Source organism: Sinohyriopsis cumingii, chromosome 9 (assembly GCF_028554795.1).
Source record: "Sinohyriopsis cumingii isolate HCF-2022 chromosome 9, ASM2855479v2, whole genome shotgun sequence".
In the NCBI taxonomy this organism is placed as follows: domain Eukaryota; kingdom Metazoa; phylum Mollusca; class Bivalvia; order Unionida; family Unionidae; genus Sinohyriopsis; species Sinohyriopsis cumingii.
Genome location: NC_142969.1, coordinates 70,450,491 through 70,474,111, shown reverse-complemented (window position 1 = coordinate 70,474,111; position 23,621 = coordinate 70,450,491). Strand labels below are relative to the sequence as shown.

General features: G+C 35.3%; 1 protein-coding gene across 2 annotated transcripts in view; it reads left to right on the top strand.

Annotated features, from left to right (window-relative positions):
* The window catches only part of LOC149791999 (protein mab-21-like 3), a 39,181-nt gene extending 19,516 nt beyond the window's left edge, over positions 1–19,665 (top strand). Inside the window, exons 2-6 of one of the 2 annotated variants that reach the window (XM_089970488.1) lie at positions 7,745–8,616; positions 11,966–12,176; positions 12,856–12,972; positions 14,335–14,606; positions 15,091–19,665. In XM_089970488.1, the coding sequence (XP_089826614.1) occupies positions 7,885–8,616; positions 11,966–12,176; positions 12,856–12,972; positions 14,335–14,606; positions 15,091–15,330 (1,572 nt within the window). In that variant the 5' untranslated portion in view covers positions 7,745–7,884 and the 3' untranslated portion in view covers positions 15,331–19,665. The remainder of the gene's footprint in view (positions 1–7,744; positions 8,617–11,965; positions 12,177–12,855; positions 12,973–14,334; positions 14,607–15,090) is intronic. The other variant, XM_089970487.1, reaches the window with a different exon arrangement.
* The last annotated feature ends 3,956 nt before the right edge of the window (positions 19,666–23,621 follow it).

Genomic DNA, 23,621 nt, shown 5'->3' with positions numbered 1-23,621 from the left:
CCCATTTTGGGTGGAGACATTCCTCCGACTTCCAGTAACCCCTCGGACAGTCACAGAAGTCTGTATGAGCCGCCATAACTACTTTTACTTAACCTTATCCAGTTACAGTTCCATAGAGGTGTTTCCCATTAGCACTATGTGATGTTACACGGCCAAATTACCTCAAACCATTCAGTTAGATCACGAAGCCCATTGGGAAGTGGCTTTAGTAGAAATCATTCACCCGACCCAAGTCCTTAATGTCCTTCCGAATCAAAAAAAATTTTCAGTGGAAGTTCATGACGAACAATTACAACACTACTTGGATACCAATGTAAAATATGATTTAGAAAAACCCACCTAAGACAAAAACTCGTAAGTCGACCTATCACTTATTCGTTCCCCCATGGTATTATTTTAGTGGTGAACCTGTGGCGAGCACCATTACAATCAGGTTCAATGCCTTGTTTCTTAAAGCGCTGGAAAGTGTCAAAAAAAGTGTCACCCTTGAGTACCATAAAGTAGCCCCTCGCAACCTGATGAAATTTCCAGAGGGGAGCAAAATTGTGTCCATTTTATTTTCTTCTAAAATGTTTGCCATGTTGGGCGGAGACATTGAGATGAGGATGGCCATGATAAAAATAAAACGAATTACCAGTCATTTCCGACAACGATATAATTGAACCAAGGACTTAATTTGATCTTTGTGTACTCCAATGTAGTGGATTACAACGTGGTGGCACACACCTCCTTACCGTTATTGCGTGTCATTCCTTTCAAAGTGGATTCTGTCACGAACGCTGATGAAGAAGGTGGAAACACTTATCACGTTCACCGCGAATGTGTACATCCTCACTATTTGTCCTTCAGCAAGTCTTATTTGGACACTGTCGACATTGCTATAAAAGGAGACGTGGGACAAAAATATTCCAGTCACCAAAGGAAACATCACGGTGAAACTCCCTTTTCGAAAACGGTTCTCTAGCGAGTTGTAAGTCATGTATGCAGTGTACCGAGGTATTGCTCGACAGCGAGGACACGGTTTAGAAGACATGCTAAAATCAGCTTTTCGTTCGGTGGTCCCCGTGTTGAAACTAATGATGACACGAGGAATGTACGCTTTGAAATATGCGGCATTGACACATGTTAAAGAATATCTCCAAAATGTCATCATTGACAAATAAAACCCTAAAGAAGCCTTCTTGAGAGCAGGCAAGGCTGTCTTGTTGCAAACGGGCAAAGACCTTTTAGGCAGACGAGAAACACCAATAAATGCCCTGAACACTAGAGAGTCAGGCATTCCTACTTCCCTGACGAAACAGCAAGGACAAGGCAGACATAGACGACGAAAAAAACACCTTTTCACAAGACTGCACACATATCAAACTAGAAAGGCAAAGAAAAGAAGAACCGTTCGAGACTTAGACGTTTTTGATTATTAAATCACAGATACAGTAAAAATGATGCCCCGAGAGTCTTGCGCCTGATTTAAGTCGGAACTGGATCTGTTAGCCATGTCATCCACTACGAGGACCATGCAAGAATCCCAATGGGTGGAAATTGACAGCCTCAGCTCCCATCGAGTTTGAAATCAAAGGACAGCCCGAAGATTAAATGATCTGAACAGTAGTTACTTGTACCTGAAAGTCAAAGTTGAAGACACAGCAAACGACGGTCCAAATCTAAAGCACGGTGAGGTAGTAGCTCCCGTTAACAATTTCATGTATTCCTTGTTCAGCGAAGTGGACTTGTACTTGAATAACAAACTGGTCAGCAGCAACATGGATACTTACCCTTATCGAGCGTACCTGGAAAATCTCTTGACGTACGGAAGAGAAGCCAAAAATACTCATCTGGATGCTTGCGTGGTATGGAAACCTGACACGGCAGGCATATTCAACGAAACAGACGATGACGATAAGGGATTTATTGGACTTCAAGAGAAAATCAAACTAAGCCGTAATTTAAAACTAATGGATCATTTGTATTTGGGCATGTGGTTACAAGAAAATTATTTGCTGAACGGAATGGATATCCGCCTGAGACTGAGTCTGACCAGTGCCGCTTTCCATTTGATGACTGCAATTGCCGATTACAGAACAATTATCCAAGAAGCCAGACACGTGCGACGCGTGGAAGTGTTACCTAAAGTGGGAAACGACGTTAGTCACACGTTGAGCAGAACGACTGCCAAGTATCCGTTCCGTCTTGTGGAAGTGTAAACTTTCACTATTCCTGGACAGCGATCCATGATCGAAGACCATCTGTTCCAGGGACAGTTACCCAAGCGTTTAATCATTGGTATCGTCAAAAATTCAGCCTTCAACGGGACCAACCCTTTTTGAGTTTTAACATTACAAAGTGTTCAAAATCGAAGTAAGTCGCGGTGTCTAAACCTTGTGTACCAGGCCCTTTGAACCTAAGTTTGGTGACGAGAAGAATTGCTTGTGATCGTACTTGTCATTGTAATAAGCCACTGGACAGTTAGGAACTAACACCAGTCACGGCATTTCGTACGAGGATTATGCAGGAGGCTATGCTTTGTGGGCTTTTGATTTCACTCCAGACCAAGGCAGAGGCGAGGGACATTTCCACCCTATAAAATCCGGCCGGATTCGTGTGGAAATTCAGTTTGCAGAAACTCTAAGCGCAGATATTACGGTGAACGTCATCCTGTATGCCGAATGTGACAATATGATAGAAATCAACAGTTTGAGAGAACTCAGTCTAGACTATTAGAAGCTATGGAAGACTGTTATACCTCTTTACCCAGCGGAGAAACTTTGGACATGGAATGTGAGGAGACCATGAAAGAAGGATCCCAAGACAAAGACACTTTTGCTATAGTCCTGGGAGATAAAATTAAGGAACTGATCAAGGAAGATTGCTATGGATGTCACAACGATCATCCCAGTCAAATTCAACACCATAGATGTCTAATGTTGAGTCAAGAAGAAAAATTGGACGAGTATCTGGACGAAGCTTGGGGTGTCATCTCGACATAATTCGTGTTGCATTAACACCTCTGGAGATCCATCGCATAGAAAGTCTCTTGTACAAAGGTAAGAAGTCGGAGCTGAATGCATTTTACTTGTCAGACATTTTTCAAGAGAAAATCAGGATCGAATTGATCACTTATTATCACCTGTGAAGAAAAGAAGAAAAGAAAAACACAAACATGGATATCTGGGAACTTTATTACCTTTTGAACCACAGTTAGTACACTGCTTCTTGGAATCCTATCATATGTGCTAAAGATGAACTCCCTAATCGCAAACCTCAAGACCATCAAGCTGATGTGATCAACATGGACGACACTCATCTCCCAGGAACTCACTGAGTAGCCGTCTACTTTCGTCATGAAGGATATGTGAAGTATTTTGATTCTTATGGATTGCCCCCTTTGGAAGACGATATCATTGACTTTATGAGAAGATATGCTCAGACCACACGATTCAATATTGTGAAATTACAAGGCACATATTCCTTGGTGTGTGGACAATACTGTGTGTGTTTTCTGCATCGTCGCAGTCTGTGATATTCTTTAGAACATTCAGTGACTTAATTTGATCGTCATTCTTCTAGAAACGATGAGAAAGTAGTTTGATGGTTTTTTAACAATTATGCTTATCTTTTGTCTTTAGCTAGAAAACGTGTGTCCATCAATAGCCCAATGACTTCCAACAGTGGAAATCACAATTTCATTCACAACGTTGTCAGCCTTGTCCAAAATAGAGTGTTCTTTGAAGAAAAAACATTGTTTGTTAGATAAATTGAATGGTTATTGTTGAAAAAAATAATTTGGAATTGTTATTTACAAGTGATTGGAATAAAAATGTTGTGTTGTGAAAAAATGCCACTGACGTTTGTTTTGCTAAAGGTATCATGATTAATGCTCTTTGACCTCTTACTATCCCGCACAGAACACTAGTGTAGCGTTCCGTCTCGAAAACCTTATAGGGATGTTTTCCTTCACGTCCGCTCTTTGACCATAAAAACTGGGAAGTCTCCAGTCTTACCATACATTGTCGACTCATCCTCCTACGTGTATTGGCATCGTGTCAGACAAATAGAATGTAAAAAGTCACTGAAGACCTGACAGAAGAGGACTTCAGAGAAGAAACTAACAGGAAGAAAGAAGAACGGACAGAGAAGTATAGACTTCAGAAACAGCAGAGAGAACAGAAAGAGTAGCAACAACAGGAGCAGCAACATCAGGAACCTGACCGGCTTTGTCGACTGTCGTGTCGACACCAAAGAGTTCTTCCTCTTTTTCCGAAGAAGCAGACTTTATCTTGTGAGAAAGCTTGTCGTCAGAGGAGGTCGCAATCTTAGATCCTAAAAGATTGCCATAGTTTCAAGTTCACACAAAAACATAGCCCTTTTCAGGGCTACCTCATACTCTAGAAAAGAAAAAAAAAACAATCTATTGCCTATGATAAGTTAGAACAAAATAGAAATACGTTAATAAGCACACGAATTCTTTATCTTGGTTATAAAGTGAGTGATAAATATTTTCTTTAAGTGGTTAATGAAATTTCTTAAAATAGTGATGGGTAGTAAAATGAGTGAGTGTTTATTTTAGGTCCGGGGTTTTTTCGGAATGATCAAGGTAATATAACATTGTGTCTTAGGGGGTGTTTTCCCTCACGTCCGTGCTTTTCATATAAATACGAAACCGCTCGGCAGTCTAGCTACCCTTGTTGATTGCTGAAGAAGGAAACATTAGCAGCAGACTAGCAAAACTGTTAGAACTCCAGATGCACCTGGAATATGCCAGGCGTCTACTGAATGAGCTGGCAGCGGAGGCCATTGTTGAAGGAGGAAGAATGAAAGAGGAGGAGGAACAGAGAAGGAAGAAAGAAGAGGAAGAAGAAAAGAGAGTAATTAGGTCTCACATAATGAGACCTGTGTGTGAGATGATTCATGGGGCTAGGACGCCTCCACAGGCAATAGCAGCACAACAGCTTGTAGCTGCACCACAGCCACAACCACAATAGGAGGCAAGGATGCCAATTCGTCCTAGAGTTAGAACTATGAGAAGAGAAAGGGAAATATTCACTATCCCAGAGACAGAAGATTGGAATAGTGAAGCCACTCAACCCGCCTCTGCGCTCCCGTGACAAGGGTGACTTGGCAAGGTGACTGGAGTAGGAGATGCGTGTGCGGTGCCATACCTGGAAGGTGCCAGCATTAGATCGGCACATCTGGAGTTCTATAAAAACAGCCCTTTTCAAGGATAACCAAAACTCTAGAAAAGACAAAATATTAAATTTGCCAATGTGTATGTGGAGTAGTTTGAATATAAACACTCACTCCTTTCCTGGTATGATGGTGTGTGTGTGTGTGTGTGTGTGTGTGTGTGTGTGTTTATGTCTGTGTTTGTGTTGTGTGTTTTTGTGTGTGTTTGTTTGTTTTTGTTAGCAATCAAATACGTTTGTGTGAATAGTAGATTATTGGGGTTTGTAAGTTGTAAAGTATGTATGTGTGAATAGTAGAGTGTGTGGTTATTAAACCTTCCCTTCTCTGTGGATGGTTAGTTTGGATTTTGTTTTTGATTTTGTTTGCTGCTTAGCGTGTGTGTAGTTAGTAGATTATGGTTATGTTTTTTGCTGCTTCCCGTGTGTGGATAGTATATAATGAGGTTAGATTATATGGCTCATCACCTTTGTGTGAATAGTATATAATATGAGATGACAAAAGATGGGGATGTTTCCTTCCCGTCCGTCCTTTACATAAAATAACTCATAGCGTTCGTCGTTCGCGCCATTCTACGGAAAAAGGACAACGAAGATGTTGGCCGCAACGGAGTTGTTCAAAAACTTGGTAAATATATACTACTGGATAATGGATGATATATATGTAGTGGAGGGGCTAGAAAAACAATGGAAGAGAGCAGAGTACCTGGAGTATGCAAATAGCCTAAACGTAGCGGAAGATGTGGCAGCAGGAATGATAGAAGAGGAGGAAAAGAGGTTGAGAGGTATGATGAATCTGCCCTATTTCAATGTGTTAAGTTTAAAGGAAGAACTTGACAATGCAAGCAAAGTCAGGTGTTTTCTTGAAGATATGTTGTAAGGGACAGAGTGTTCTTATGTGCAGAGAGGCCTGGACAGACTGAAGAAAGGAGAGGAATTAATGAGAAAGTGATGGAGGTAGAAGTAAAGAAGATCAAAGAAAAATGGTCAAAGGAAAGAAAGGAAGAAGAGAATAGAAAGACGAACTTGGAGTTTGACTACCTGAATTACAGCTTCATAAAGATCAAAGAGAACTTTAGAGCTATGAGTCACCCCGAATGGATGCCGGAAACAGAAAAGAAGAAGAAGAAAGGAATAATGGATAAGTCAGGAACTGGTGGAAAACATGGATAAGGTAGAAGAAGAAGAAAAAGAAACGCGAAGGCCCTTTTCAGGGCCATTCATAGGTCACGAAAAGAAATTGATTTTCGTGCATAACCCCTTCAACAAATTTAAATTAAAAAATGGTATATATATATATATATATATATATATATATATATATATATATATATATATATATATATATATATATAATGTCTTGTCTATACTATATCAATCAACCAGGTTCAATTCCCCTTGTCCCTAGACAGACCCACCATGTTCAATTCTCATTGTCCCTAGACAAACCCACCATGTTAAATTCCCATTTTCCCCAGAGTGCCGGGCCAGTTTTCCCCATGTCAAATATTCGTATTGTCCCCAGAGTGCTGGAATCCTTGTTTAACATGAAAGTCCCATTGTCCCTAGATCGCCCCACATTGCTACTCATGATGCCCCAGTCCTGGACATCGCTATAAATTACCATGCTGCAGACATCGTAGCGATATGACTGAAAATTTGTTAAAGCTACCTTACAAATCCTAATCACATACACACACAAACATGTACTGTTAAAATGAATATTTAAGACATATACGCAGTGTTACGATAAATACATACCACATCCACATAGTGTTAAAATGAATACTTAAGACGTACATGACTTGTGTAGATTTACACCGAATAAGCATGACATACATGTAGTGTTAAAATGAATATATCGAGATTATCATTGGAAAGATACTATGTCTATGTTATAGATCATTCAGTACAAATATCTAGCATGCAGTAATGATATCGTTGAGTTGAATTTTATTATCCGTTTTATGTCTTCGGAGATAATTTTATTTGCATATCACCTGACCGTGCCCCATCACTGATCTAATCCCATCCCGTCGAATAATGTGGCAATGTGTGATCGAATTAACCAACTGAAATATCAATAGCAAACATTTTCACTCACGAGCATTTTCTGTAAGCTATCATTATATGAATTAATTTCTTGATAATGGCAGTTAATGTGAAATAAACACAGGCCTCGCACTAGAAGTTACAATTTGTTCTTATAAGCTCTGTGAGAAAAGAGATGCATTTCGTTAGCATATTGGCGTACATGACGACCATGTGAAGAATAACATGTAATACACTCAATATGATATCTGCTTCCAACATGGGTGTGATTTCTAGTAGAAATTATTCGGTTTATTGTTCGAATAGGAAGGTGGGTTTACAACATTGATATTCAGTACCATTACTCTAACTGGACATCATGTATGAACTCTAAGATAAGTACGTATTTTGAAAGTAAGCAATTGTTGATTTAACAAGGATACGGTTAATGTATGATTTACAAAATACTTATATTGTTAGCTAAAGTTTAAATAATTACATATTTGACTGGTTTTTTTTTACTTCCATGCACAAAGCAAGAAGTCGGGAAGTCTCAAGCAAATATAGATATTCCAAGTAAAGCAGAAGTTTAAAAAGTCCTGAGATTAAAAAGGAAGACAACTACTATTAAAGGTCACATCTGGGTTAGGCTCAATTAAAAACAGGTCATATCATCATGATGCCCTCTTGCCTACAGACTTCCGGGTTAGAAAGTGGGAGCGGACGTTGCATGTCTTATGTGATGCCTACACATTTCAAGGAGATTCTTGAACATCAGGTGACTGCCTCTATCAAATGCCTATGCAGAGAAAAGATATTTCAGAGTCTGGGATCTCTAAGGCAACACCTTGCTGACAAAGCTAGAACGCAAAAGAAATATGCTTGTACTGTCTGCTGCAGATCATTTTGTTGTCGAAGAGGAATTCGTGACCATAGTAATGCAAAGCATCCAGGAAGCTACGAGGAAAAAATCCACAGATGTCTAAACTGTTGTACGTCGTTCGCTTCTAATTCTGCACTTCGGCAGCACAGTCGTGATAAACACGGTGTTGCTACAACCAGTATATCAGGAACTGATGAAAAATCAAAAAAATCGAAAGCGATAAGGAAGTATTTGGAAAACTATTTCAAAACCAGATCCATCGTTGACAAAGAAGACAAAAAAGTTTCCTTTAGATTTGTGTACGACAGGCTTGGATCGATTTTACGCTCCGTAAAGGAGAAAGAAGGAGGAGGAGTATTTTCCACTGAGCTGCGGAAGGCCGGAAGTCATGCCACAGGATTAAAGGTTAACAAGGCGGACGAATTTGATTTCAACATTCCCCTAAATGTAAAGGTTCTTGAGGTGAAAAGAAATGGGACCGTGCCATACATTTTTCGGGACAAGTATGAAAAGAAGGAGCAGCCTGTAAGTATAAGTCTTTCTATATGTATTTCGCGTGGAGGCTAAAAACAAACTTTATAAAACGTCGTTGAACATATATTTGCAATTAATAAAGAAAGACTCTATACTGAAGTAAGTGTTTTAATGTTGAAAATGTCTTCAGTACCTGCCGTAAGAAATAAGTTTGCCTAAAATAATATTTAGTTTAAATTTTAGCTTTATAATAGGGTAGATGTTTCACTCAAAATTTGAAAATACTGTTTTATTTTGAAAATTGTATGCATGTATTCACCGTCTCATGACATTTTGCAAGCGCAATATCAGAAACTATGGAGCAAACACAGAACTTATCTGAACTCTACATAGGGTAACAACTATCCAAATTAATACAATCATGAAATATAATTACTTAATCAATATCAGAAACATTGGAATAGTGGCGCATTTACAAAAGGACATCTTTCATACCCCATCAGGAAATCAAATCAAAATTACCATCCAAGGATACAAAGGAACAAATTCATAAAAAGAGAAAGTCATAGCGTCTGGAAAAGATAAATGCAGAAATTAGTAATTTCTTCCTGTGGTTCTCTCTCTCTCTCTCTCTCTCTCTCTCTCTATCTCTCTCTCTCTCTCTCTCTCTCTGTGTGAATGAACAATTAATTGTTCCCTTACCGCTTGCAGTGAATGTATGACATTCATGTTTCAGCTCTCAACATCTACAATTAATCAGTTTTTATAATATAGAATCCAAAAATTCTGATATATATATATATATATATATATATATATATATATATATATATATATATATATATATATATATATATATATATATATATATTATTTAATGAAACAAATATACGAGTGGTATATTAAAGACAGCTAACATACTATACGTCTATTTTGTTTACTTCAAATGCATACAACACACAAATACGTATTTCCCATGCAGATAATAATGACTACAATATATTGTCTATTGATGAATTAAATGAACTGAATGAGATTTGCATAACTGAATTCCAGTATTTCAACTACCAAATATTGTTTTTTAACTTGTGCGAGTAATTGCAATCTTCTTCGCAAATTGATACGTTACTTAAATTATTTCCTGACCTTCTAATTACAATCATACTGATTGAATAAATATACGACACACTTATGATTTAACCATGAACGTTTGTTAAATTCAGAAGGTATAGCACTGTGAGCACAGTGTAGTTAAGTACTTAAACAATAAAGGCGATGCATGTTGAGGCGAGTTGGAAATAAAAACTACAAGAAACGAGGGACCAGCAAGTGGTAATTCAAACACTTATAAGCCATTTCCTACTGTTGAATTCTAACTTGTTGTTGAAACAATATTTACATATGCGTGATTATGCGACATACAGTACATCAAATTGTCTTATATCAACACTTAAAAGTCATGTTTTGGTCGGAAAAAAAAAAACGACTGCCTTGCCTCTTCTACTTTGGAATGTAAATTGAAATGCATCTTTATTAGCTCAGAGGGTAGCTGGAAAGAAACTGATAGGACCAATAAGTGGCACGAACAGTATTGTGAACGATTGGGTAGAGCAGTCAGCTGTGTAGTATATCTCCAGTAATGATTTTATTTGGAGCTCCAGTGCTTTTATTAGTACTCAAAAGTAATATGCATATTCAGTGCAATGATTTCCCGACACCAGTCAGCGGATTAATATAAGGATTCGCGGATCATACAGTTTGCATAGAATTTTATTGGTTTATACTTCGTTGAAGTTAAGAAATAAAGTCAATCCTTATAATTGAATTCAACAAAACAAATAATTAAATAAACTAGTAGTATAATACAATTATTTTATTTAATCGTATTTTCAGTTTCATTAATATAGCAAAAAAATAAAGAACATTATTAATAGGTTAGTGGTAAGACATATCGGCCTGGTGTTAGGATAGTGTGACTGGGTGGGACATGATGCCAAATGTCTGTGGCATGATGCCACTGATCTAGATATCACTATTAGTTGCCACACTGCAGACAACGTAGCGATATGACTGAAAAAATGTTAAAACGACGTTCAAAATCCAAATCACACATACACACGGAACAGTAAACATACAGCTTTTACTATATTATCTAAAATACTGTCTGAAAAGAAGTAACTGCATTGTTATGTTGGTTAGAGCGTCATGTTATCCACGCGTAGGTATGGCCGCATGTTTTTCTTTTTATCTTTTCTTCTATTTTTTCTTATTTTATTTTATAGAACAAATGTCAAAGATCCATATTGTAACGGTATACAGATTTCATATCGTACATTAATACGTAGCCTAAATTTGGCAGAAAGACCTTCATATCTTCACATCAATATACGTAAGCAAACGATTTGCATTTAATCACTGTATATAAAACTATTGTGGGTTGGTGTTGCTTAAAAAGAGTATAAGCACGAAACCAATTAATTCCAAAATAGACTGGCCATGCCTATCAGATTCTTGTAAATATTAATGACGAATATGTATCTATATATATATATATATATATATATATATATATATATATATATATATATATATATATATATATATATATATATCCGCACTACGTTAATTATAATGCTAAACGTGCACTGTCTGGCGTCACGGACGATCAAAATATATGCGAATATAACCTTGACTAAAGCAAAATTTGTCATGTTCACAGAAGCCAAATATTAAATGCTTAATAGTTAGTATCAACTACTATTGTATACTATGGAGACATATTACCTCTTATGTCTGATACTATATAATTTGACATGTGAAATTCATTTTATTGTATCAAGGATTGTTTCATTTTCTCGTTTTCTCATTAAGTTGGAATCGAGCAGCATCTGTCTATATTCATATTATTCATATCTTGTCTAAAATAATTATTATATTTAAAGCTGGAGCGATATAAAAAAAAAACATCTGGCGAGTAAGTAAAGACTTGCTAATGTTTATAGGTGACGACAACTGCATGCCGCATAAAGAGGTAGTTGTGAAAGATAGGAATTGTTTTATTTGCATGCTCAATACATGTAGACCGACTATTCAATTTACAATGAGTTCTATATACAGAAAATATATATTTTACTAGTTTAGTGCTCTTGAAATTTCTGTATGCGAAGGCAATATGGGGTCTAATGAAAAAGACATACACATTTGTTTCTACAGATAAACATTTTAATGAACTAATAAGTCTAACATACATTTTGTTCCTTCAGTTCCAGAGTTAGTACATGAAAGGTCTTTAGAAGGTCAGTATCAACACCAATGAGTTTCAAATTTATATAAAAAAGTATCCATGGAAAGGGCTTATAAAGGCTGTGGTTAATAAGCGGATATCTTTCCTTTCGTGCAGGGACCGTCTCCAAAGAATATGAATGTCGACAGAGAATTACTAAACATATCCAATGGCCAGTTCCAGATACCTGACGGTTACGCAGTGGTTGTGGTGGACAAAAATGTCTCTCCAAAACTTGACGCTATATGCCTTGGCAACCATTTAATTCCTCACCTTCTTCAACAGAGGCTTCACTCGTTAATAAGAGAGACGAAAATGGGAATGGAAGGTAAGATTATGAAGTAGGTGTGAATAGAGTATCACTCCTTAATGTACCACGGTGATAAAGTATATGAACTCGTTAATGCTACGAGTAATAATATATGTATGTATGTATGTATGTATGTATGTATGTATGTATGCATGCATGCATGCATGTATGTATGTATGTATGTATGTATGTATGTATGTATGTATGTATGTATGTATGTATGTATATGTATGCATGCTTGTATGTATGCATGTATGTATGTATATATGTATGTATGTATGAATGAATGTATGTATATATGCTTGTATGTATCTATGTATGCATGCTTGTATGTATGTATGTATGTATGTATGTATGTCTGTCTGTATGTATGTATGTATGTATGTATGTATGTATGTATGTATCTATGAATGAATGTATGTATGTATGTATGTCTGCATGTAGGTAGGTAGGTAGGTATAAATGTTGGCATGTATATAGGTTGGTAGGTAGGTTAGTTGGTTGGTAGGAAGTTAGGTAGTAGTTAGGATGTTTGGTATGTATGTATGTATGTATGTCTGTCTGTCCAGTGGTATCGATGCTTAATCAAGTACATGTGTCATGTCATTTCTTCAAAACATTTCCCGAAATAAACCCCGTTTCTAAATAAAAATATACACTTTATCGTTCGTTTCAAACTATAATGATTGTTCTACAGATATAGACTTGAATAGAGAAGCCCACGGACCAGCGATCACTATGACTATGCATCCCCCAGATGATCATCATATCAGTGTTGACGCAACTGCAATAATCGACTGGAAGGATATCTCTGGTAAAAATATTTTTATTGGTTTAGTGAGAGAGAGAGATAGCGATAGAGAGAGGGAGACAAACGTACAGAGAGATACAGAGAGAAGGAGAGAGAAAGAGAGACAGAGAGAGTGACAGAGAGAGAGAGAGAGAGAGATAAAGATAGAGAGAGCACCTGCCCATTAAGCATATTCTTGTTACGATATAATATTTTACAATAGCTCCTGGGCAAAACACCAAGACGTAGTCACACTATCATTCTCACTTTATCTTACGAAATGTCGAATGTATGATGCGAAAGCATATCAGAGAGAAAATGTGTTTTAAATGCAAACGAATGATGCGAAAAATCAAAGAGATGATACATTGTTATTGTATAGTTATTAACATCGATGATAAATGGAGGTACAACTGTAAGCAATATGGGGTGTAATGAAACAGACATACACATTTGAACGGAAGGCAGCATACATACTATTTGGTTTTAAATTTTAAGTGGATAAGTACATATCGATATCATTAAAAACTGACGGACAAATAACGGTAATGTGGAACATATATGTAGGTCTAGTCCATGCTAGGTACTAATGATAGTCGTGTGTCTTTGCAGTTTAAAGCCGCTTTAAGTTGATTTTGTCATAGAAAAATGTTGCAAGTTTATTAAATTATTGTTTATTTTATGAGATTATGTGACATATTATCTTTAGATATTAGCATATTAGCTTTTGCTAAATTTGAAAAGATTACCGCTAGACTGACATTCTCACTAAATATGGTATTTGATACTTTAGCATCAGTAGTCATACCGTATTGCACAAAAAAAAACTCCCGCTGAACGTTGCAATTTTAATTATTGCAAAAGCCACTTTCTATGCTATTAATGGATATAATATGAGCTTGATTAGAGACAGAGAGAGACAGAGAGAGAGATAGAGAGACAGAGAGAGAGACAGAGAGACAGAGAGAGACAGAGAGAGACAGAGAGACAGAGACAGAGACAGAGAGACAGAGAGAGACAGAGACAGAGACAGAGAGAGAGACAGAGACAGAGAGAGACAGAGAGAGAGACAGAGACAGAGAGACAGAGAGAGACAGAGAGACAGAGAGAGACAGAGAGACAGAGACAGAGACAGAGAGACAGAGAGAGACAGAGACAGAGAGAGAGACAGAGACAGAGAGAGACAGAGAGAGAGACAGAGACAGAGAGACAGAGAGACAGAGAGAGACAGAGAGACAGAGAGTGAGAGAGAAATTTAAAAGCAATTTTAATATCTTTAGTTTGACCTTACGACTTGGCATGTTTCTAAGCACAAACGTATGTATATTATTTGTTGACGTTTTTAAACTATATACACACAGTTCAGTCGTATCGTATTTTATTTAGTGAGGGAATATGGCTGGCCAAGACCAGAAACACGCAAGGTTCTATCGGGGCAACTCATCGACCAAATTGTTAATTCCGGATGCCAACTGACTCCCAAAGGAAACGAATTTTGGAATGTCTCTTTCTCTAATTGCGAAGCGATCCTTATGAAGAATATTGACCCTCCCGGTGACTGCCGGAAGAAGTGTCACAAACTACTGAAGAGTTCCTTCCAGACGTGGAAGTCCAGATCGAAAACGGGATACAAAGCCATATCATCCTTCATTTTCAAGGTAATCAAGGTTGAAGATAAGAACAATAAGGTCATATTTACATCCAGCAAAATACATAAAGAAAGGTTTGAGTAATGCTCAGCGAAAAAAATTATACTATTGATGATGAAGACTCCACACTGTATTTAAAGTAAATAATATTTTATCGCATGATATATTGTGATACTGTCTGGTTTTATGTATATACACCTGTCCGTTATTCGATACATGTCCTACTGCGTCGCTTGGTGGAATATTTAGATATGCTTGATGGTCATACTATCGATATGTGTATTGGTGAGAACATATACAAAAAAACTGTCATTGTTATCGATATCTTCAAATAGATTTTTTGTCTTCAGAAACTTTAAGAAAAAATTGGATGATTTAAACAATCTTTTATAATTGGTCTCATCATGCTGCTTTACTTCAAAATTGTCAAAACGTTCCTGCATTAGATTCATTATGTGTTGCAAATACAATACTCTAATCCACTCTTTCACAGCATCTGACCTTTTGGATGAACGAAAGGCACCCGCAGCCAGGTTACTGGAAAGATTCTAATCTGGATGAATGTTACATGGACACGCTCAGAGAATTAAAACAATGCCTGCATAACAAGAATCTTGTCAACTACTTTATTCCTAGCGAGAATATTATGAGCAACAGAGATGTACGACAACTCAGTGAACTTGAGGAGGAGGTTGAAGAGGAAATTCGTGCACTGGAAAATATTAATTACTAACGCTTAACACCAGGAGTAATACATGAACCTCATTATCGCTAAACGTTTACACGACTATTCAGAATGATACAGTTCCTTTCTGAAAAAAAGAAGGCAGATATGTGCAGAAAATGACACGTAATCGCATGTATTTCATCTGTTAATTTATGTATATTTGTTTTGTCCCTTAATTCGTTAGTATTGCTGTATGAGTACACAAAAAGCCTGTCAATTTCCATACGGAAAGACAAAAATTCAGTAAGTTGCCGTATGAATACACAAAATGCATGTTAGTCAAAATATGACTACAAAAATGCATGTTAGTTTCGGTATGAATACAAAATACGCCTGTCGATTGCCGTATGAATACATGTATAACCAGACAGTTGCCTTATAGATACACAAAAGGCCTGTCAACCATTGATAAGACGGAGGCGTTTATGCATTATACAGACATTTACTGTATGCAGAACGTTACAAAGCTCTTTCAGTTGTCCCATTAAGTTTACAGAAGTGAATAGTATAAATATCCAATAGGAAATTATTATATATTTATGCCAATTAATTCAACTACTTGGCCTGTTACAAGGGAGATAATTAGCATAATTATGGTTTGTATACCAAGGATTTATATATTTCACAATTATGTTTAAAATATGAGGACACAACTAAAAATACGGTTTATGATGCTATAACTTGTCTTCCACTCCATATGTAAACTGAACTGAAAACATTTTATTTTTGTCAATTTCATTGGGGTGCCAAATCTGATTGGGTAGAAAGTGATAATCTTAGACCTTCGTTTAAGGAAGTGGGATTAAATAGTAAAGAATCAATCACAAAAGGATTAATATTTTAGTCCGCTTTTACTACACTTGTGCAATTTAAGTCACTAATATTTAGAAAATTTGGAGATATATTATTAAAAGTAGGAGAATCCAAATTAAAAGAAACATCTAAAACTATTAAAAATGTCATACAGCGTGATGTTATTTATGTTGTGTTATAATGGAAAAAAAGTGTATGGAATGATGTTTCAAGATATTCTTATATTCTTAATTTAGTAACCATATATACGTATAAATCATAAGCAATCTGAGTAGCACATGGTGGTGTACGTATTGAATACCTTTTCGATGCAAATGACATTCCATTTTAAGTTTTGATTAGATATAACAGAAAACACAAACGAAACATTGTTTACGGTTATTGCAATGATAACAATGAAGTACAAAAAGATAATTATAGGTTTTTTAAAAGTGCAAATAATACATTTATTTATAAACACCTAATAAGAACCACGAAAATAAAGCCAAATAGGTAACAGGAAACGTGATTCATGTAGAAACGTGCGCAGTTGGCTTGTTGTGTCTAAACGTTGTTCAAAGGTACAAATTAGTTATTAGTTTTCATTTTAGTTTCATGTATAAATGTTGTCACTCACAAACCAGTTTTTGAAAAATAATAATTTAAGCGATAATGATAAATGTACCTTCTATAGGGACGAAATATAACACATTAAGCACTTAATCTAGGAATGTTCAGTTTTGGAAAGTATTTGCGGAAATGGATCCAAATTTGCGATGTAAATTTTTAAATTACATTGAAGAGGCACCTTTATCAGAAATAATTTTAATGATCTTATCGTCTTTATATTTTTGCATGCAGAATATTATAATACCATCACGCTGGACATAGGAAATCTCACATCTCAGCTATTAAAAATTTGTTTCATCATTCAAAGTTGTAAAAATATGTCGCCAAGGTAAACCAAAACAGACATGACGAGTTTAAGAACTGGTGGAATGTTTGTCAATGTTTGGTTTGTTTCTTAGATTTTCGTTACTTTTAAATCATACAAAGCAGACGAGGAAACTCAAAATCACCTTGGTGATTGTATAATGCTGGCTTTTTGTGTACACTATTGGTAAGTGCATGCGTATGTATGTTCGTATGTATATGTGCTGTGTCTAAGTAAGGGAACATATATAAAGAATATAAACTACTTATTTGATAATTCTCCTTACACCTGGCAATTTTAACGTAATTTCAGACAGCTGTTATGAGTACCACTGTATCGTCCTTTGCTTCATCAGCCTATTGCATTTATCTTCTTTATTGTAAGTGAGTTTTCAATTTTCGCGCGAAGTGTAAACAATTTTAAAGAGGAGAACTATGAACACGAAAAGATGTCATGTTGTGTTGATAACAATGGTTTGAACAAATTGACTTTCATGTAATAACAATATTCTCAAATGATTTAACGAATAATGCATGCATCAAAGTAAGTGGGCACAAACTCATACATAAATTACGGGCATACCTTTGTTTTCCCGATAACCACGACATGTAAGGTGAGATTCATTTTGTTCTAGAATTGAATTCCGTTGAATGTAGATCTTAGTTTGTTATGTAAAACCGAAATGGTTAAGTGTCATTAAATGAACCCTAAAATTTGAGTTGAAATAAGTACTTTTGTTTGATACAAAATTGTTAGACTTTGTTACAAAAACGTCAGTCATTGACCATTTTAGATAAGTTAACAATTTGTGAGACTGTCATTGTATAATTATGATTACTTTGCAGAACGTGTTGTAAATCAAATCAAGTCAGGACTAAACTGAGCTAATGTGTTGAAACATTTCCACAAATACATCTTGCAGCAAAATAAAAGCACTAAATTTATCTAATTCACTAAAGATGTCATTAATTCCATCCTAGTGCTCATACATAATGTGTTATGATAATCGGTTTTATTTTTTGTTTTCAATCATGTTACCAATTTACAATTATGAAATAAAATGTTCACTAAGATTAAAATTGTTTCAACTATTATATATATATAATTAAGGTTACAGTTTATAGCTTGCTTGCTCTATAAGTCCATATACGAAAATATCCTCGAATCAATTAGTTCCTTTTGATGAGTGCAACAAGTTATCATGAGGAACAAAATATATTTGTAGCATCTTATATGCCAAACAATCTGAATAATGGGTACTCTCATGGAATGTATGATAGCCTGTAACAAAATGCTATATTTATTGACTGAATAGTGCAAATTAGCATACGGCTATGAAAAGGAAAAGAACATCATTTTGTTTTAGATAGAAACAAATATATACTTGAACTGTGTAGTTTAATTCTTTCTACATATTATATGCTTAATAATATACTATATACCATGTCCTCACGGTATGGCCATAACTCAGCAACTTGCTAACAAATGCCAAGAACTGTATTAGTCAAAGTATATTCATAATTAAGGGTTGAAAACACAAAACGTATATAAAAAACCATTACAGTTGTCTCAAAACTACATATCTGAATGAAGAAGGCAGATTCGGTTCCATTTTGATGCTAATTCCACTGAACCAATTTTAATGCCAGCATGTAATTAACAAATTTATTAAAATAGTTTAGTTTTTCTATATAAAAAAGACAAATTCTGATATATTTTTAGATAAAATCCAGAATGCAACTGGATGAGTGATTTATGTCTAACCGCAAGCTCAAAGCTCAAAACACAACTATGAAAACAATGAAACATAATAAACTATATAATTATCACAATACATCAGTACTTTATTCATCAAGCAATTTAGTTAATGGTGTAAGTCGTAGCCGAACTAAATAAACACATTTTAGTGATATTCATTAAGTTCTTTAAAATTATTTCGGCAATCATTGTGATGCCTCTATATAAATGAAATATAAGGCAATAAACTGTTTTCTTTTTGTACGAAAATAGATTAAAGATTAGAATTATGTGAAAATATGATTATCACATTTTTTTTCTTCATATGCACTTATGTGTTGACCCCTCCATGTATGGATCTCATGTTGATTTCCATGGCGTCCATGTGTCACTAGATAATGCAAATCGTATATTTATATTATTAAAGCGTAAACGAACACGTAGGCTTTCACAACTAAAATCACTGGAATGACTATGTATTTGCATGTATGTATTCAATGGCATATTTTATATTTACAGCAAGGAAGGAAGCTGCTGAAATATCATAACGAGAATGCGTTTCAAAATCAAAGCTCAAATTTTGCAAAGGTTGATATGCAACACAATGTCAAGCAAACACCATATTTAATGGACAATTAGTCAGACCGATGATTATAACTGGATTACATTAAATACAAGAGTGTGACAGAGGGGCAGAGGGACTCTAATAAAAATGTAACAGGTACAATGTTTCACCTACATAAATAACATATTTTCAGATATAAGACAACTTTATGCACAATGCCTTAATGCGCATGTGCAGATATTTAAATTTACGATTGCTGATTTACTAATAATTGTACATGCCAATGTAGCTTTTTGAGTAAATGTATATAGCGATGTGAGTGTATGCGTTGTCGTTAATACACGGATAAGTATTAAAGGTTGTTCTATTAAAATCAAAGTTTCATTATATCTGCAATCATACCTGGAGAATAGTAAAACATAACAATAGAAATCAAATCTAAGATAATTTCAATAAAGACAATATAAGCTGCTAAAGTGCAGATTATATTTCACAACTTGTATAGACTATCAACAATTTTGTAGCAAATCCAAAAGTGGAAATGTGAGAAGATTTAATCGAAAAATTGCATGCGTTAGAAGTCACATTTAGATTGCTTAATTTTAGCAGGGTCTTACTAAATGTTAAGCTGTTTTTTCTGCATGTAATATAAATCCTAAATTTAATATATAAACAAGGTACATATGTCCACAAACAACAACTTCGGAAGTACTATATGTGGCCTTTATATAATGCTTTCACCATATAATCAAAATACCTAATTACAAATTGTTTACATGATAATTTGGTGCTGCGCTTGTAAGATCTGTAATGTTCAGTCTTGAATATGGTAGGAGGCAGCACGAAAATAGCGGTTCAACTTCGCTTAACGTTGACTTTCTGGTTTAAAAACTAATAATAACATTATTATCGTGTTTGATAAATGTGTTAATAGTAAGGGTGGTGGGCGTCATCACTGCACATATTGGAATTAAAACTGGAAAGGAGTTTAGCATTCGGGAAGCGTAACTATATCTGGATCATTGTCGAGAATGAAAAATCACATATTCTCATATGTGCACGAACATTCCGCTATAAATGAACACTCCGCTATTTTCACAAATTATCTTTGCTATCATTTCCTACGATTTTTTTTCAACACATACTTTACCCAAAAATTATCTAATCCATGTATTACCGGTGGAATGCAGTGGATGAATAATCATGATAAACGGTATAACTATTAATTGCAAAATGATATCATACATATTTGCCTTTCAGTTAAATATAATGCATTACATGGATGAAGCAGTCACCAAAACTGTATCAACTGATAACATAAAGGGTGAGCTCAGAGATATGGCATCCATGCTTACGTTATCGTCAGTAAAATCTACTTTTGTTTGAAGTAGCCAAGGAAATGGGAACTGCAGAAAAATAGTAAAGGTATCTAATGCTGTAATTCTAATGAGGTGAAGTTTCGCTACAAGTGCCCCTGACGTATAACAGGTCCTGGCAACATCAGTGTGATGTCTCTGGAACGTAGCAAATCCAGACACACTTCCCATGAAATGATGAAGTAGCCTGCCTGAATCAAACTGGCTCGTGATGCTATGCTAATCTGGGTTCAGGCCTCAAATTACACATCTTCGATACTCTTAAAGAGGATGTGATTCCAGGTTATCAAGAATAATTTCGCGATAAGAAAAGATACTTTAATGGCTCACATCCAAATGGAGTAGGACCCCACGACCAGTTGAGACTGAATAGGGTAGTAGTCTAGTCGTCTAAACCTGGTGTCAGATAATATAACATATAATCATAAAGCAAAACGCCTGAACGTCAAACGATGGCACATCGGGATCTAGACTTCTATCAGAACATTACTCGCTCATAATGTCTCAAACATTTGAGTGCCTTATTGATTAGTTTGCCTTACAATGCGTTATTTTAAGCATTAAGCGCCACTACATAATGAAATGGGATCTGTGGCGCCCTTATATTCTAAACGGGACCGCATTATAAAGGCATCAAACACATTATTATGAGATGGTACTCGAAATTAATTCAGGCGAGATAATTAAAATCTGATCAGTAGTGTATTATACAACAGGACTAATACGAGACCACGGAATATACTTGAACATGCTCCGTTTGTCAACCACCAGAAGCGTAACATGGATGACATACATTTGCAAAAAACATCTTTTAAAGTATGTGCTCTCAATTATATACAGTTTGACAATAATCTATCAGATACTTCGATTTATTTCAACATTTTGGATGACATATTTAAATAATAATTAAGACAGTGTCCTTGTGGTGATTTATAAAGCATCGAGATAGATGAAAACATCCTGGAAACATGCAGCCATTGTCTAGTGTTGATGAGTGTTTATACAATTTACAGATGGGTCGGTGATCTGGGTGACATTTCTTTCAGTGGGATATCTTTATACACTGTATTGAATGTCTGCGTTCATGAGTACATTCAAGTAGGCACACTATTTACAACTATGTTATCCAATATTTAAAGAACGAAATAGGCCAGCCTATATTTCAAGCAAATTAAATTCTAAAATCTGAAAGCAATAACATGTTTAAAGTTACAGCTCTTATTATAAATATCTGAAATATTTCAGAAACGTCATACGGTTCTAGTCCCAATGTATATGTGTAACAAGTGAATACAATGGTCACTCATTGCTGGGATATGAAAACAGCGAATTAAAAACTGGTAAGAAAGACCCGATGGACAATAACTATCCAGTATATGTATAACCAGCATATCAAACAATCATGGAAAAGCATGTTCTTCATTACTCTTTGCTACTTAAAATCCCTATGATAAAATAAGTGAATACTATGTAATATCTAGTCTCAACTGTTCTTGTAAAACAATTTTAATTAATATGACTATAGAATAGTTAAAGTAAATTAACGATGGGCAAATTTCATATTTGATATCGATGTATAATGAAATCTTCTGGGAAGCTTCCGGTACGAATGACTATGCAATTCTTAATCCTAGATCTGACAAACATTTCAGTTTCTTGTCAGCTGACAGAACTATACAAGGTTATATAAATAAATAAAAACATGAACACTGTGACAGAATATAGGTAGCATATGTTGTATGGTTACTTTTATTCGAACTGTCTCCTTAATTCATAATTATCTTCAAACATTGTTTAACATTCACATTTTCGCTCACACAGTTACATTTCGTGCGTTTGCCAGTTCATTTGGAAGGTTTGCAAGATTGCCACTGTGTGGTCCATACATGACGTTCGAGCAGCAATATTTATAATTTGGGTCAAGATAATTTGTGTATATAGATTCATCGTACACAAGTGTGTTAAGGAGGGATAACGAACACAAAATTGTCGTTGGAGAGATCAATACATGAATGACAATCGACCATTCCATAAACTTTTTTGGACTATGACAGTAAACCTAAATAATATCTAAAGCATCAATGACCTTAGGGACTGTCTGTCCGACTTCAAGATGATCTATAATCGTCGGCAGCTGTAAGACTAAAAAATGGGTGACCATCATATATTTTCTACACGTGTTTTTTTAAAACAAAGGAATCAATCTATTTATCTGTTTTATAATGATGTAATGTATGAGCGACCAAATTGATTTCAAAATGTTTTCAAGTTCATGTCTTCGGTATAAAAAATAGAATTTTAATTTGCTAATTTACTAAAGATTATAAAGATAATTCGAGCTATTTAAATTGAAGTATATATTCATTTGCCTTAAATACTGATATCATGATAGCAAAATGTTTTGTGTTGCAGAATATTAGTATAAACACAAGTGTACACAATTAAATTACATTCATTATATTCACCATGTACTTCATCCGATCGTCCTTATAAAGTGATATAAGAAAAAATATAATGTAAAAACAAATATGGTCGGTATTACGCAATCTATCTTAATATATTAGTTTTTCTTTTGCATACAATGACTGGTGCTAGTCACATCATGTATTACTTGATGGGAAATATATAATCTTACCAGAATGTAACTGCATATACGGTCTGGAGAAGAGTGCATGTGTTATAATAGAGAAATTGTTATCGAAGACACATATTATACTTCGAGTTTGTTTCTTAATCAAAATAGTAATACATTAGGATGCCTCGCTAGGTATTCAGCATTAAGATGTTAGTGTTAGGATTGATCGGCCTGGTGCCAGGATAATGTGACTGGGTAGGACATCATGCTACATGTCTCAGGCATGATGCGCCAGTCCCAGGTATCACTATAAACAAA